Below are 17,547 nucleotides of genomic sequence, written 5' to 3' on the forward strand. Positions count from 1 at the left end.
TCACATCACCATGGAGATGGGAGCTTCTGCATGTGTCACATAAACATGCCGTTTCGCAAACGTCATAGAAAAGAAGGGAAAGTATAGAATAAAAGGCAAAGCTTTTCAGTATGAGAGGAGAGAGAGAAGAGCATTTTGAAATCTCGGGAAAAAAAAGAAAAAACAAGAGCTCTTCATGAGGATCATGACATATGCAATAACAAACCGTATCACAGTATCCTCTTTTGAAATAAAAAATAAAAACTTTTTAGTTCACATTGTATTGTTATTTTTTTCCCATTAAACTATATCACACAGTGATAACGAAGAAAAGGAGAAATCTACAGCCACGTTAGCTTCGTGCAAAAAACCACATACACTGGCACGCCGCATAGGCAAAGAGATCAAAGCAAGACAACGCATACAAAAATATAGAAAATCTCCGATGCAACTCATCTCTTCACAGAAAAAAAAACTTTTCTGTCTTTTCCACCTGCGCCACTTCCTGCCGAACATCTATCGCCAAAGGGTCACTTCAGGGACATTCTGTCAGTGTTCGTTGTCGTCGTTGCTGCCGCCGCCGCCGCTGCTGCTGTGTGTTTTTTTAAGACAGCCAAAGTTCTCGTGTCTCCCATGCAGGAATCCACAGAACCCCAAAAATATCCAGTAGCTATAGTAGATCATTATGGCAGATGTCCATCATAATGATGTCTGGAATAATGTGAGCAACAACATGTTTGAGTGATAGAAAACTAGTACGATAAAAGCATATCATTTCTGTCATATAATCTGTGACAAATCTTTTTTTAAACTTTGTTATTTTAAAATACATACTATGTCCTGTCACTTTGAAGACATTCCAGCATTTGCTCATAATTGGTAGTGACAGGTTTAAATAGTTTGGCATACTCAGCAAGCCATGCCCAAAAGGATGCTATTTTGTCTCTTGCAAAGGAGGGGGCAGGGAGGGAGGAGGGGGAGGTAAGGGCAGGTCCCAGGATGCAGTTTCAACCCTCCCTCCCGTGGGAGACGCTGAGGAGGCGGGTCGGGGGGGTTATACAGAACAGCTGAGATTACAAACCGTGCTCAAGACTGGGTCAGCCCATCCATTTCAGCACTTGCAAAACACATGCAAAGATAAGTCAGAGTTTAAGACTCAGTCATTCTGTCTGCCTGTCGGCGGCGTCCGTTTTTAGGGTCGCCTCGCAGGCGGGGGCGGATCTGAAAACTGTGAGCGTCATACCCACGAGTAAGTCACTGGACCGCTGCAGCACGCCTGTTCTCACACTGATAAAAAGGATTGTTTGGACGCCTTAAAAGAAAACCGACTCGGTACATCGAATGGGGACAAAAGCAGTTACGAGGTGGAAAGGGGGAGTTGAAATGCTGCGAGTAAGGCAAAGACGGACGCTTCAGGCAAAAAAAAAACAACATGCGCGGAGGTTCAAACGTTTCTGACGCCGTGGAGGAGGAGCAAAAGAAAATCTCTCCTTGGAGCATGGAGGGATCAAACACTGAGGTGAGATGAGAGGAGTCATTGGTTGTTTGGCTCTCCCGCCCTCTCCTCCTCATCTTCATCCTCCTCATCCAGAGACACAACCCCAGAGGAAGCCACGTCGGAGACCCTCCTGCGTGGGTCGTAGTCGGGTGGGTACTCCACTCCGTTGCCCTCCGCCTCCACCTGGCACACAGTGCTCCCATAGTCCTTGCAGGGGCTGTCGTCATCCTCGCCGGGTGACAGGTATGTCTCAGAGTAAGACATGGAGTAGCAAGGAGAGTCCTGACCCCTGCAGGGCCTGATACCCCGCCCTCCCCCGCCCAGGCTGTGGAACCCGCAGTCTCCCCCGCCAGACCCGCTCTGCCCCACCCTCTGAAGTCGGGCCAGCAGCAGCTCCTCCCCTCCCTGCAGCGCTGACAGGATCTTGGCGGCGAGCTCGGCGGCGTTGCTGTGGGAGTGGGTGCCGCGGTGGCCGCCCAGGTCGCGCAGCAGCGGGTGCTGCTCATCCAGGCTGCAGAGGCTGGAGCACAGGGTGTCCGGGGAGCCCGCAGTGGGGGAGGGCTCTCCACTGCCACCCCCCTCTCCACCTCCTCCTCCACCCTCGCAACAGGGCCCTCGCAGGCCCAGGTGCTGGCAGAGCTGGCTGTGGATCAGGTCCTTCAAGTAGGGAGGATATGATGGCACATCTAGAGGGAATGATACAGACTGTTAGCATGAAGGAAAAAAACGACAATGAGCTGAAACTGCAATTTGTAGGGTCACTGAGTGGTTGTTGCGTCAAATATTAGCAGGAAATACCGCAGCAAATGATGAACGATGAAAAGAAATGGAGCAATGCATAAACAAAAGTCAGGCCTGTTAGCAAAGACAGATGTATCTCTATGCTGTTTTTGCAACAGGAAGCCATGCTTGTTTACATCGAGCACATAAAGTTGAAGTTTCCGCTGCTAAAAGAAATTCCTGAAAACTAATATCAGTGTTCTACTTTTAAAAGGCAACCAATGCACAATTTAAGGAAGAATTAGCATGTTGAAGCAAAGCACTGCATGCAGAGTAGCAACAGACTAATGTGTTTGATGGAAATATGAGCGAATGAGAATCAAAATGATGCAATGAAAAAGACATCATCCACTGCTGATGAGAAAAAAGAGAGCAAGAGACCGTAGACCGTGGAAAACTGCAAATTAAAAGATATGTAACAAATTTAACAATTAATGATTGTAATTAGTTCTAAGAAAGCAGCTGCAAAATCAAAATGTGATATGATAGAGAAGTGAATTATGTATAGAGGTTGTTGTCATATGCAGGCTGCGACATGTGAAGCTCCATTCACTGAATGGCCTTTGCCAGGCGGTAAGAAGCCTTAGATGAACATAAGAAGATAGAGAAGCAGAGCTGAGCTCAGTGTTATTCCCTGCAGTACAGGTTATTGGTGGTTCAGTGTAATCAAGATGAAAGCTCTGGTATACACACAACCACACACACACACACAACAGTGGTCAAATACACTGTGTATTTATAACCCGCTCACACACCATCCTCACACTGACACTGTCTCTGCAGCAAAGGAAATGATATTAAACTTGCAGAAGGGATATCAAATTGCGCCGAGGAACAAAAAAAAAAATGTTGGGAGGGGATGAAAACTAGGGCACTGGGACAATGAAGAGAGGGAGAGAGAGGGAGAGATGGATGAGGAAGAGGGTGTGTGATGAGGTATTAGGAAGGAAGGGGACAATGTGAGGGAAATAAATGTGATTTAGCTTCACCACGGTTATTGCAGTGTAGAGGGACACTGTGTGTGTGTGTGTGTGTGTGTGTGTGTGTGTGTGTGTGTGTGTGTGTGTGTGTGTGTGTGCGTGTGTGTGTGTACGTACCTGTGCTCTGTGTGGTTGGCTCGTTGGCAGGCAGAAAGTCCTCGTCATATGAGTCATCGTTGGACTCGTCGCCGTCCACGGAGGACCAGGCCCTCAGCTTAGCCTCTGCTATAGCGAACTGCTCCGCCACACCTGCGCACACACACACATACGCGCATAAGCTGGACATGTACACGTACAAATACACGGTTGGCATGGTAACAAGGAGGCAGCGGGCCATTGTGCCTCCATGTCATGCATCTGTTTTTGATTGGCGGGTCTGCGTGAGGACAAAAGTGCACACTGTGGTATTAGACTGGACAGAGGCAGCATTCCCATTGCAATGCTCTTCAGTGGTCGCTGAGGGTTTGATAGTGTTGTTATGCAGGTGGCATTCCTGCCGGGGCAGAGGACAGAGTAACTGGAAAAAGCACAAAGACGAGCATATGAAAGCACAGATACAATCTGTATGTCACTGGAAATGCCAGCAGAAAAATAGTTCAGTAATCAGTATTGACATTTTCATTGAAATAATGATATAACATCAGGTCAAGTTCTTGTACTATATAAACCAGCATTCATGTCACTGCCAGCATGGACAAATGGAGCGATTCCTAATAAAGTGCAGGTAAAATAACAATGCTGTAGCGTAATGGCTTACATGGTAAATTCAGCATAATATTCATTTCCAGAGTAATAATACCATCAACACAACAGGTGATCCTAACCACTCTCTACTATAAGACATTCTTTTCAACAGAAATGCTGCAACCCAGATTCCAAAAAAGTTGGGTAGCTGTATAAAGGTAAATAAAAACAGATGAACTGTGTTTAACAACAGCTGTTTCACAAAGTGTTCCTGAGCCCATGTAGCAACATCATGTGTTTCATAAAGTGGTGAACCTCGCTCCATCCTTGCTTGCTAAAAAAAAGCTGCTGGAAGTGTTGAATTTTATTCACAGCAGCTTATCAGTAACAAGGGGGCAATGAAGACACATTGTCATTCTCTGTGCAGTCCCTATGTGAGGTAAATGAGGGCCCTGGCCAGTATGTGAGAGTTTAGCTTCAGTGTGGGGACTTGAATTTCTTATGGGGACAAAATGCAAGTCCCCATGTAAATCATTAAATTTTAGGTCGAAGACTTGGGTTAAGGTGAGGTTTATCTTAGATTAATGTTAGGGTTAGGATTAGGCAAGCAGCGATTATGGTAAGTCTCCAGGAAATGAATGAAAGTCGATGTAATGTCCCCAGAAATGATGAAAACACGACTTTGTGTGTGTTTGTGTGCATGTGTGTGCCTTTGTGTGTGTGTTTGTGTGTATGTGTGTGTGTGTGTGTGTCTGGCTGAGGTGACTCAACATACGCCACAACCAGTAAGCCATAAGGTCCAAGTGACCAATCACCTCCAATCATCATCGGGCGCTGGCCAACCGGACTCCCCCTCTCTTTTTCTAATCATCCCCCTGCTCAGCCTCGAGCTCTTCCTCTCTATCCATCTGTTTTGTATTCCTCCCTGTTCATCCACTCTGTCCTTCATGTCACGCCTTTCTTCCAATTGTCTCTCTCAATAAAGCACCATATCGACTCACCTGACTCTCCTCGTCCCTGCCGTTCCCTTTTCTTTCACTGTGCAATCCTTCAGCATTGTCGCTCGCTTCTCATTTTGATTCCTCTCTCTCTGACTCTCTCCTCTCAGTCGTCTCGTCTATACGTCTCTCTCTCTGACTCTCGGGTCAATGCTCAGTATTCATGCATTGTCTCCCCCCAGAGAGAGATCGATGCTCTCATTCATCCACCACTGTAGCAGGGCCCTGAACTCTCCGCACAAACGCTGGCACATCCTCTGGCAAATGCAGCTGTGAAGGCTGCTCTTTCATTCTTTGAAAGCCTTTTTTAATTCCTGCAACTCATGAAGACAGAGTTTTTACCTGCCTACGTACTTTTTTTATGTCATTGACCCACATACCACACAAAAAGAGGATAAAGGGATGGTGTGTGCCTACAAAGACGCACACACAAAACCACATCTGTGTTCTCTCAGGTATAAATAGCATCTCCGGCATCCCAGTCTCAACCTTCACTGGTGTCATATTCATCTCAAAATCAAATGGCAACTGCGTGAAATGTCTTGCATGAAAACATGACTCAATTTAACGCACATTTGTTCATCTTCAACCGAATGACCAAATGTGCTTGTGAACTTTGCAAAAATGTGCTCGAGATCTGAAAATTAAACAGATTCTCATGTATACTGGAACTGAGACTCAACCTTATCTGAAAGAGTCTGTACACACAGTAGAAGCTCAGCTGACCATGCAGCCGCTAACTTATTCAGTCCGTCAGTGTGCTGTCGGGGAGGTAGCGTACAGTGGGTTTATCAGAGCGTATTCACTGAAGGAAAAGGAAATGGGGTTGATGAGAACCAAAGCGGTAAAGTTGTAAAAATAAAGCAACGAGCTGAAAGGCATTAAACGCTCCGCAGAGCTGAGGGAAACTGCAGAGTCAGGCGATAAGTCTCTGTGGGTTTATCCCTACAAGTGACCGCTTTCACATCGTGGCATTCATCGTTGATAAAGAATACTGATTATAGCTGTTTGAAGACAAGCCAGCGACACACACACACACTGCTGCATTGTCAGACTGTGCTGCTTTTCACTTGTATTTTTTCCAACATCTGACGCCAATCTCCCAATTTAGATTTTCCAACAGGTTTGTTTGTTGCTGGGATGGTGTAAACCCGGTGAGCACATACACACATACACCCCTGCTACACTACAGTGCACCAGAAACTGGAGGACCGCCACTCTAATACACACATACACATCCACACATGCACCTTTAAGATATTCTCTCACTCACACTCTGTCTCTTTCATTCACACACACAAGCCAACCTGAACACACACACACACACACACACAGTGACATAAGCCTCTCTCTGTGTTGGCAGCCAGTTTCATGCACGAGAGACACTGCAGGATTAACTTCAAAGGACGTGTGTGTGTGTGTGTGTGTGTGTGTGTGTGTGTGTGTGTGTGTGTGTCTGTTGGCAGAAGTCAGTCTATCAATAGGACAATCCCACCTCCATTTTCAGTTCTCAGGATGGATGCCACTTACACACACACACACACACACACAGTTGTATTCTACAGTAATTAGCTTGCACATACACCAAAACACATCAAACAGTCACTTCACACGTTCACACATGCTCAATGTTATCATGCAGTGCGTCCAGTCACCCACAGTAACACCATCACCGGGCTACAAGGAGAGAGTTGACACAAATGAAAGGAGTCAGCACAACTGGCAGCTCCCTGATGGAATGGACACACATGATGATATAAGCTGGAGAGAAGAGGAGAAGTATGATGTATAGTAATGACCCCACTGCTAGTCAACTTATACTCATAAATAAAAGAAAAGAGCATCAGGACTTCTGCTTCAGGATTATCCAGCTGACTACTGAGCAAGGTTAATGAATCACAGCATTACAGGTAATGAGTGGCCATGTTCTAAAAAGACCACCTATAGAGCTGTTAGAAACAATTTAAAGAATATATGAAATGATAATAAAAGAACTATCTCGGGTGCTTTCATCTTCAGCTTTTTTGAATCATCGTATAATGGATCACAAATATTTGTGACATGAGAAGAGACGTCATGTAAATGGCAAGATATAAACGAGGAAAGGAAGAAAAGGAGAACAAAGGAGGTACAGAGGAAAATCGCTCAGTCATGGTGGCACTAGCCAGGAGCAAAACCTTACTGTGCAAATTAACCTTGAGAGTCTGCATTGCAGGGAGCGAGCGAGAGAATGGAGGGAGAGCAGGCAGGACGGACAGGGTGAAAAAGAAGGAGAAAAAGAGGAGATAAAGAGACAGAGGGCAGAGAGGAACATTAAAAGGGGACTGTGTGAATAGGAGGAGGCAGGTAATGAATGCGGGCGGCAGGAGGGAATGAAAGGAAACGATGAAGTGAATGAGTAAAAGATAGAGGAGGCAGAAGAGCTGTGGGTGAGAGGACCAAACCATCTATAAGTGTGGAGGAGAAGAGTTAAGGGCATCGAATGTAGGTACGGAATCAAACATCCCATTTACACCTGATCACAGGCCTGTGCGTTCACACCTGGTATCAATATGTGTTCTTATTGATCCTGCCTGCACTGTGATTGGATCTCAATACGCACAAAAGGTCCAGTGAAGCAATGCTTTTCTGCATTTTGGCCTTCATGAGTTTGTCAGTGAAGATACAGATAGTAAACATATTCGAGCTCCATGTTAAATGAGCTCACACTGTATGGACTGAATATACACCTTCGTGAACCTTCTGTGAGCATTATAACTGCCAACATGTGTTTTTCCATATCCAGATAACATGCGTCCAAAATGCATGTCAACAGTGGGTTTAATGTGGTATAAATGCTTAATGCCAGCAATCAGGATCTGAATATCTTTCTGATAATATACGAAAACTATTCTGAAAGCAGTCTTAATGTAATTTCTTAGTCCAACTAAACTATATATTGTGAAAACAAACTAGCTTGTTTGAGGCCAAATGCTGCACTTACATTTCTGTCAAATGCTTGCTGGGAGTTATTCTTTTTAATTGCTATTTGTGACATCTCGATTTAATTGGCTGTAATTAATGAGCATGTGACATAAATACTTTTCTGCTCCTTTATACATAATTATTAATTATTATTAATTAGGATCTTCTGTGATCTTCCATCATTATTTTGTACATTTTTGAACGGCCTCTCGCTGTGTGTGTCATCTCTTTAGTTTGCCCATCGTAAACGTCCTTTCAGCTTGAACTGTTTTCTTCCTGTAATATTGATGTAATACACACCTTTCACAAACAAACATCAGAAGTCTTACCGGCAGCAAAGCGTGCCTCCTGTTCTCCCTCAGTGAGGTCGGAGTAAGAGTTGAAGTCTGATTCCAGGGCTGCTGGAGTGTCGATAGGCTTGCACCAGCCTTTCCACTCTATCAGGTGGGCCACTCTGCCCTGAGCCATTGCTGTAGGCTTCGTCACATGGTCCTTCACTACCTGGGAAATACCTACGAGGAAAAGTCTGGGGTTATGATACAGCATATATTTTGTGCTGAATACGCACTTTTATTTTCATGAGTCTGCGTGATTTCACAGGATCGGCTCATGAGCTTTCACGTGTTTAACATTGCACTCACCGTGCAGGGATGATCGCGCTAATGCAGCAATCTCTTGAATGGTGAGAGCTCTTCTTGATTTTGGTAACATTTCAATGGTGTCATCAACATTCACCTGGAAGGACAAGAAAAAAAAAGAGTGACTCAGGGGAAAACTAGCACTGTAGCTCAGCTCAGCATGAACGTGAGCCAGCCTCTCAATGCATCCTGCTATTACTCAGAGGAAAGCCCAGTGGAGAAAGGGCACCTGTGCTCACAGTACTTCAGCTACTTTAAGTTGTTTGTTAAAGTATCCTGGTAGCTAATGAGCAAACTAATAGTTTGTTCAGGTAACTGAGCTGACTCTTCTCACCCTACACCTCAGAGTAGTTTGCTGGATCTGTGGCTGCAGACACGCAGGCACAGAGAGAAAAAGAAGTATATCTCTGGTTCTAGATCAGCTGCTGTTTATTTGCACACTATCTGCACACAGCTGATACCCCAGGGGACCTCTCCAGTGGTGCCAGATGTGCCTGTTAAGAGATTTTTGATGCAACTGCAAATATGCAAGTACTTGTATGGGAAAACATCTTGAAAGGAAACTAACAAAGCTCTGAGTCCAGACGGCTAGATGGGTAATTTCCCTGCAGTGAGTTAATAGAACCAGACAGCAGACAAAAGATGGACCCCCTCCACTCGGTCTGTCCTCCATCAAATCCGTCTGCTCTGTAAAGTCAAACCGCAGAGGGAGTATCAGGTGTTGACAAGTTCTTTTGTCTGCTAACTCTTTTTATAGCCCTACCTGGACTCACGTGGGAAACGTGCACGTCAACAGCAAAGGCCGCATGCCGAGCTGACGCTATCATGTTGTTCCTCAGCATGGGTCAACACACCTGGCTGACTGAGCAGTGCGATGACGGCTTCGGGCAGACAAGTTTATCTCAGCAGGTGCACATTGTGTCCAGCCCTGTGGCGGCTGAGCACGGCTCTGTGAAGCTTGAGTTTCACCTGCTTTCATTTGGAGAAACAGCACTGAGCTACTCAACTCGCACCACTAGTAAACATGAAAAGCATTTGGATTGTTCAGTCGTTTTGAAGTTAAATCTTCCTTATTTTCTTCCCTTCATTAGTGAGCCATCACTCAAATCAGACCACATGTGATTTGCGGTGAATTAGAAAGCATGAGGCACCACCCTGACCTTGTCCTGTCAATTCCACCTAATAGCAACGAAACTCCTGCCGAATAACAAACAACAAAATGATCTGTCAGAAGGGCCCTGCAGCAGCGGAGGGGGATCCTGACGGCATTGGCGGCTGCCGCGAGGCGTGATAATCCTCTTGTGCCGCAGAGCAGCTCACAGATCAGAGGGAGGATAATCTGGAGATAATGTGACAGATACCCACGAGGAGGGTTAGAGAGATATATTGTGTTGGTCTTTAAATTAAAAATCAGAAGTCAGGCAGTTAATGTTGTCCACCCACAGCTGAATATGTTTTATTTGTTTTCATATAGTTGCCCAGAGAAATCATTTCAGACTGCAGTGGGAGGACTTTATACATCTGCAGGGATGTCCAGCTCAAAAACTCCTATCTCACCCGGACTAAAGCTCCTAAAGTTGATTCCATTACAGCTTTTCCCAGTGGCGTGTCCTATGATGATGTGGATGCTGCACAATTTGGAAAGGAAACTTATCTTTTCTGGAGTTCAGAGGCACCGAACGGTCCGATTTAAGTATTGCATTCAAACATATCAGTGTGAGCTTTTCAGAGCTGGGTCCAGCTGCACGCCTGAGCATCACCTTTCCACACAGCTCCAGTTAACAGCACGGCTGGCTGCCGGCTCTGCTCCCCTCCCCCCTCGGCTCCCCCACTGCCCTACTGAACAACAGCGCGAGCACGAAGGAAGACATGAGCAGTACTCGGAGCAGACCGAACGCTTCAATTACACAGCTGCGCCGCATCTTTTCCATCACACGCTCCAGCGACATGCAGCGCGGGCACATGCACATTTACACAAATCAGCTCCAATATGAGCCAATGATAAGACAAGCTGAATTTAGCATTTTAACCCTTGAATTTAAATTTTACTTCCTACAGCAGCACACTGTGCAAACACACACATACACACACACACATCAGGTCAAAAAGCAGCAGAGAGGCTGTCGTGATGCTGCTCAGGTTCACGTTTGGCTTTTAAATCACTGGTTAACGGTCGTCTCTGTGAGTCAGCCAACTGCTGCGGCCTCGAGACAGCCCAAAGAAAAACACCACCGATTGTTCACCACAGCACGAGTGTCAGGAGCTGAGAGCAGGCCGAGTGCAGGCTGACAGTGTGTGTGTGTGTGTGTGTGTGTGTGTGTGTGTGAGACGTGAAACTGACTTTACTAGTGTCTCTCTATGTGTGTCACCTGGAAGCCTGTGCACACACAAAAGCACACTTCAAAGATTTTTATTTATTTTTTTTATTTGGGGGGGGGGTTGTCTTGTGGCTTTATTCAAAATTGGGATTCAGATTTCTTGAAACTGAATTGTAATGTAATGTAACTTAATGTGGCTTTGTTTAGTAACATCAGCAACGTTTTTGGATGTGATTAAGCCTGCTAAGCAAATGTTGCTTCAGTCACACAGCCGCACAAGTTTCCGTGGCGCAGATGTATTTATATTTATTTATTTATTTATATGCCTCATTAAGGTTATATCACAGCAGGAATTAATTTGTGCCATTGTACCGGCTGACTGGGTCAAAACCCTTTTCCTTATATATTAAACATCACCTGTGAAGCACAATGGTGCGGACCCATGGCGCCTGTTGCTTGGGTTGCTTTTTGTTCTGCAGCCCACTCCTCTGTCACACACACACGCACACACACAGGCGTATATGGAAGTCATTATACAAAATTACATGAGAAGACGAGCTGTGAATGGTTTCAGTGGAACGAACCGCTTCCCTGGTGGAAAATAACCTGAACATCCTTCCCCTCCTCCGACATGCCGCCTGTCTTCCCGCCTGTGCGCATTGTCTCTCTTCCTCTTTCTTCTCTCTCGCTCCGTCTCTCAAATTTTCCACAATGGGAACATTTCTACGGCAAGTGGTCACCATGGAACAATTCCTCCTGGTGTGCCTGCGTGCCTGATTCACTGATGATGTCACATGCTCACAACACCGACCGACAGCCACAACAGCCACGTGACTCTTGCACGTTTCATCCTGCTTCCATTAACCGGAGACGCTGCTGCTCGGGGCTAACACAGGCGTCAGAGAGGAGGCATTTGCATCATCATACCACAAATCTAATCTCCTCGATAACATCTGATATGAAGCAGAAAAATGTGAGATATCCATTCTTTAAAAAAAAGAATATATTTGAGTTCTGTTACCAACAGGCCTCAAAATCTCTAATTTACCAAATACTTATTTTTTTGATATTCACTGCTGCTCCAGCTATAACAATTAGTGTCTTTTGGGGGGGGGGGGGCGAAAGTGTAAAGCATCAGAGAGACCTTCCTCTATCAAAGAGATGTGATAAGAACAGCAAACCAGCCAACCTGTCTCGCACAGTGACTGCTGTTCAATAACAGGCCTGCCCATGAAGAGCGAGAGGCTGCATTTCATAATGGATCACTTAGGCGCTGCTAATCGTCGCCTGGCTGGCTCACTGCGACACATCCGCCTCACACCCAGATGGTGCGCACTGATGGATAAAAGAGGCAAGGTGGATTCATCATCCTCATTACCATCATCATCATCATCATCATCATCCCTGAGCCAATTATAAACATCCCGCTAACTTCAGTTCCGCAGCCAAAAGTAGCCACTTTGCCTTAAGGTCCACAGTTCTAGACACAAATCCAGCAGGTTATGAATGGTACAGCAGCAGCAAAGGGTTTGTGCCACAGCAGAAACACTTTTCTTACGTGTCGCATGGTGGTTGTCACATGAAATACCACAAAAGAGGAAAAGTGTTTTCTCTAGGTTTTGGAACTCAAATAAACCCTCAAGGGAGCGTCTATAGGTGACCCAGCCATGCACACATGGCCAAACAGTGCAACCAGGCTAGATCCTGAGCAGTAATCTCTAAAACATACAGAGATTGGTGTTGTTTTGTCCAAAGACGAGAAGCAGCGCTCTCTGTGTCACTGAGATTCAATTTCAAAGTCCAAATTAAAAACGAATGGCTAATTACGCTGAATGACTTGCAAATAATTAGAAACCAACTGGTTAATATGAATGAAAACTAAAATGGAGAAGGAACTCAGGGTTGAACAACACATTAAAGACTTGGTGTGATGGTGAGATTTATAAGGTAATTATTCTACCAGAAAGGGTTGAGAAAATAATTTTCTGCTTCATGTGGCGAATTACTGAGAGACTGCCATATTTGATTAGGCTTATCTGGTCGGTGCCTGACTAGATTATCATGTGCCGTTATATACACAGAACATCCCATAACTTGTGCATCGATAAATACCCATGTCTATGGAGTACTTAGCTCTTGGAAGTAATGTCAGCTTGTAGAAGCATCGCTAAATGTGATGCTGCTTGCTTCATTTGAATCGCCATTGTCCATTATTTAGAAATACCAACTAGCCTGTGTTTTCATGAGAAATAAAAGTGGGCTATAACTAAGAGGAAGTCAGTGGCGCAGTGACCAAGCAGAAATACAAAACCAAAAAAAAAAAAGGTTGTTAAGGGCACCTCGCTGAAGTCCAGTGCGCCCAAAGGTGCAGTCAGAATCAGTCTGCGCGCCAAGCAGGTCCGCGTGCTGCCCAAAAGCGCGAGGTCAGACAGGGAGTTTGCCGCGCTCCAGTCCACGCGCAACGAACCTTCGACCGCCACTGTCAGGAGGAAGAGAGCCACGTGAGCATTATGGCAGACGAACAGTGTAAAACTCATAGTAGCTCCGCACCATCTTCTCGCTCCAAACAAGTAAGATAATGAATTATATTCATGTCATGATATCATGACCACAACGCCTCTTTTTCTGGCAGTAGAACGTTATTGTTCAGAATATTTGTTTTAATTACTGGAGCAAGAACGATGAACTATGAGTTTTATGGATTAGGCTAATCCTAACGTTTATGGTCAAAGTTGCAGTCACCATGCCAACCCATGCCCCTACGGGGACCCCGGGCCATCCACTCAGGGGCCATGACCTTATAAGGGAGTGCGATGTTGGCGTATCTCACTGCAGTGTCCCCCAGAGAAAAGCACATTCAAACACCTGCAACAACAGGTGGCCCCTCCCAACACGGAAAGGTAAGCCTACCAGCCAATTCCTGCCTTGTTAAAAGATACATTTGAAGGCATCCGTGGAGCAAAAAGACACCGAAATGCGTCTGATTTGAAAAAATCGAGTGTTGAGTGTGAATGAAGAACTGAAAAAAAATTCAATGGGTTGTTGTTTGAAGAGATCATTTTTAGATTGCTCTTGTGCTATAGGACTTAAAGGGTATCTTTAGGCCTGTGCCACTTCAGGAAGTGTTGAGAAGCTACAGTAGATCTGGAGCACCCTTCTTTTTACAATGTATGGCAAAAGTCTGAGTGTTGCGCTCAGCACACAGCCCTTTATAGCAGCGTACTCTGTAAAGACTACTTGTAGTGAGATAACACGGGGGGGGGCTACTTCCATGCACTTTAAAGCCATGCCATGTCATGCAGGTAAGGCCCTGGCAGCAGCCCAAGCCTGCTTGATATTTTATGAAGGCGGTTCTGCTTTGTCGGAGGGAGAGAAGCGGTAAAAAGGCACAGATTAAGGACATGCCTGTGATGGCATTAAGCTTTTTTTTTTTTTTTTTTTTTTTTTACCTCCCTATTACTTAATGCACATTCTCCGACGTGGAGGGGCCACGTCATCGCCGCAGTAAAGCAGAGGCACGCTGCGGGACCAGCAGCGCTACATGGAGCGCAAATGTCACCAAGCGGCCTCCTGCTGCAAACGTCACATAGCGGCCTCCAGACAGAGGACTCTTCGGCTGACTACGTGAGTTTAACCTCTCTGACAGCTGCCCTCGTCACGATCTGGCAGACTCCTGGACCATGGTGGACCGAAGGCGCTCAGAAACCTGCTCCTGCGGATGAGGCCTCGCACGGCTACAGTTGCAGCGCGCAGCAGAACATTTCAGCACCTGGACAGCTCCCGCCCGCCGCGCACTGAGGTTCCCCCAGCCCTGCACACACAAACACACACGTACGTGCGCGCATGCACGCCATGCGCGTGCTCGCCACTTTTCAAATCAGATTTGCAAAACCAGATTAAGTGATGGGCCTCTAAATGTCAGTGCCGGGCTCCTCTTTCCAGCCCTCCACTGCGGGGACGCGTTTCCAGTTACTGTCTGTGAAAAGAGCTCGATTAGTCGCCAGCACCCATCTCAGATATTGAGTCCAATATCAAGACCAATCACTCACCCGCGGGTCAAAGACCTGCCGTTTAGCGCGTCGAGCTCAAGTTGCCCACCAGCAGAATTCAATATGTGCCGTTTAATTGGGTGTGATGAGATCAGATGCCCGGGGTGTATTGTATCGTTGAATCTAGGCCACCTTGGTCAATGAAAGTATTGTTGAGAGGAGTGAAAGATGCGCGCGTGTTTTGCAGCAGCCTGGTGTCCGGAGTGAAGCGGTCATTTGAGCATACATGTCTGCCGTGCGGTCCCCGCTATTTGTCTGAAAGCAGAGGGGTGCTGTGGTGGCACGTCAGCGGCTAGGCGTCAGATAACGCGCACATTTCGCATGGATCCCCGCAGCCTCCTCCTGTCAGTCGACAGGTTTGCTGCGCGTTTGCTGCGACACGCGGTGGCCTCATAGATTTCACACCGCGCACGCTTCAGTAGAAGTGTTTTTGCAGGCACAGTTTTGCAGCAGTGACCCTGAGCGAGACCGAGGATGACGTGGCCGTAGGCTGTACGGATCAAACTGAAATGGAAATCCACGCATTGATAGGAGAACGAGACACGTCCAACCAAAACGGGCTCGATCAAAGTGAGAGGTTGGCCTTTGCGCTTTGAGGACCAAACCGAAACTTGCGGCGGCTCTCTTGTGAGGGCCCGCGGTCATCCTCCATCTGTGGCTAATTTGTTCATTTTGCGCGACGTCTTTTTATTTTAATTAATCTCCTTCCCCTGACTGTGATCTCTCTCAAACAGAGCCGCAGCGGAAAACGCGTGTCCTCTTCCCTCAAAGCAAATGATGAATTGCACTCTTCACGTTATTATTTTTTTCAATGTATTTATTTATTTATTTTACTTGGGTCTCTCTCACTCACTCACACAAACACTCCTTCTCTCCCTGTAGTTGCCGTTGTCGTGGAAACTGCAGACAGGGAGACCTCGGCCGTGCATCTCTCTGTCTCTCTCTCTGTCTTTCTCTCTGTCTCTCTCTCCTTCTGTCAGACTTACGAGCAAATCAACACAATTAGGTCAAGACCAGCGGCAGTGTGATGCCTCTCACACACACACACACACACACACACACACACACACACACACACAGGCTAAATGAGAGTCAAACAGGTGGCTGCTGTTGACCTACTGTATATTACGCTCTTGATGAAGGTGCGGAGACGTGCACGCACGGCTGCTTTCTGTGGGATTTATGGGACTAGGGCATGTCCTCACGCACTCCGCGACAAGGAGACGGGGGACAAGGCGCCATAATCATCAAGTGACTGTAGCGACAGATTACATAACCAATTAGAGGCGGAGAGAGGCTCCGTGAGCATGGATACGAGGGATAAATCACAGTTTTGAAAGGCAGCATGTTACATCAACCACCGCGTCTGTTTGTGTGGGAGAGATGGTGATGGGTGGAAGGATGTGGGGCAGGTTTGATTTATGGAGGCTACAGAGGGGCCCCAGTCAAATAAATGACAGGATGGGGGGATATCTGGGGGAGACACGCGTCAGAGGTCGGGGAAGCACATAGAGGACGGGGCCCGAGGCGACGCTCAGCCGCCAGCGGGGCGGCCAAGGTGTAAACAACCACGAGAGCACATAGATGCGGCGTCAACAGGGAGCTTGTTTCTTGGCAACGAGCAATGATCTATTGCTGCATGCGCGCGCCCACAAGCACCGGTGGAGTCCGTTTAAAATCGGACGTCTGCTCCTGCGAACCAATCCACGCATCCTACCTTTACACCGAGACGAGATTCATCCCTGAATCCCCAGAAATAACGAGCCTGAAGATGATGTTCGGTCGCGCGCGAAAGGATACGTGCAAAAAGGTGTCCTACCTTGCAGCCGAACTGGGTCAAAGCGGTCAGAACCATCGCGTCCGGATGAGCCGTCTGGTCACAGATATTAAAGTCGCCAAACAGCGCGAGCCTCAGCGGTGTCCAGCGCACCTCTGCCTGCTCTGCCTCTGACTGGCGTGCTCGCCAAAAAAGCTCCTTGCAACTCTCGTAGCATCGCGATGTTTAGGCTGCAGATACCAGTCCCTCAAGCGCTTCCCCACCACCCCAACTAAAATGCACCCCAGCGCGCGCGCACACACACACACGAACACACGCACGCACACAAACACTATTTAACCTCAAACAGACTGAAATTGCGCAAATTCCAGTCACCTAAAGCGCGTGTTTGATGGAAGGCTCCTTGTCCATGTGCATATGACTCAGCAGCGCTATCATATGTCTCACATCTCCGGCACAGCATGCTGTGCACTACAAGCACCCAGATTCACTCACAGCCTCTGCGCCCGCGAAAGGCTGCAGCAAAACAAATGCGAAAAATTCAGGCTCCCTCCGGCGTGCGTTCAGCAGAGCAGATTAAAACAACTCTTACCAACTGGCGCTTTGGAGCTGATACAGCCCATTCTCGCTGCTGTGCGTAGAGCCTCTTAAGAGAGCGATCTATTAATTTTCTTTCCCTAATCTCCTTGTGTAAGAGACGCCGGGCGTACCTCACTGATCGAAAGCCTGTGTCACTCTCCTCATCTACGGAGGCTCCGCTGGTTCCGTTACGCGCTGCTGTGCTCAGACCGCCGGAGTGACGCCGAGGGCGGGGGGAGGTCCAGCCATCACTTCTGCTCCGTGTTTTCTGTCTCTTCTTGCTTTTTGATTTGCTTCAAATCC

The 17,547-nt window shown here is 46.9% G+C and overlaps 1 protein-coding gene across 1 annotated transcript; it reads right to left on the reverse strand.

Moving 5' to 3' along the window:
- Positions 1–1,513: 1,513 nt before the first annotated feature.
- zgc:165508 (uncharacterized protein LOC100101652 homolog) lies at positions 1,514–16,895 on the reverse strand. The gene is made up of 5 exons (XM_041941395.1): positions 16,708–16,895; positions 8,525–8,618; positions 8,213–8,395; positions 3,355–3,486; positions 1,514–2,163 (listed from the first exon to the last, which is right to left on the reverse strand). Exons 1-5 carry the CDS (start codon positions 16,741–16,743, stop codon positions 1,514–1,516), a joined length of 1,095 nt encoding a protein of 364 aa, XP_041797329.1. The 5' UTR covers positions 16,744–16,895.
- Positions 16,896–17,547: the final 652 nt, after the last annotated feature.

This window comes from Chelmon rostratus, chromosome 7, assembly GCF_017976325.1.
Source record: "Chelmon rostratus isolate fCheRos1 chromosome 7, fCheRos1.pri, whole genome shotgun sequence".
NCBI lineage: Eukaryota > Metazoa > Chordata > Actinopteri > Chaetodontiformes > Chaetodontidae > Chelmon > Chelmon rostratus.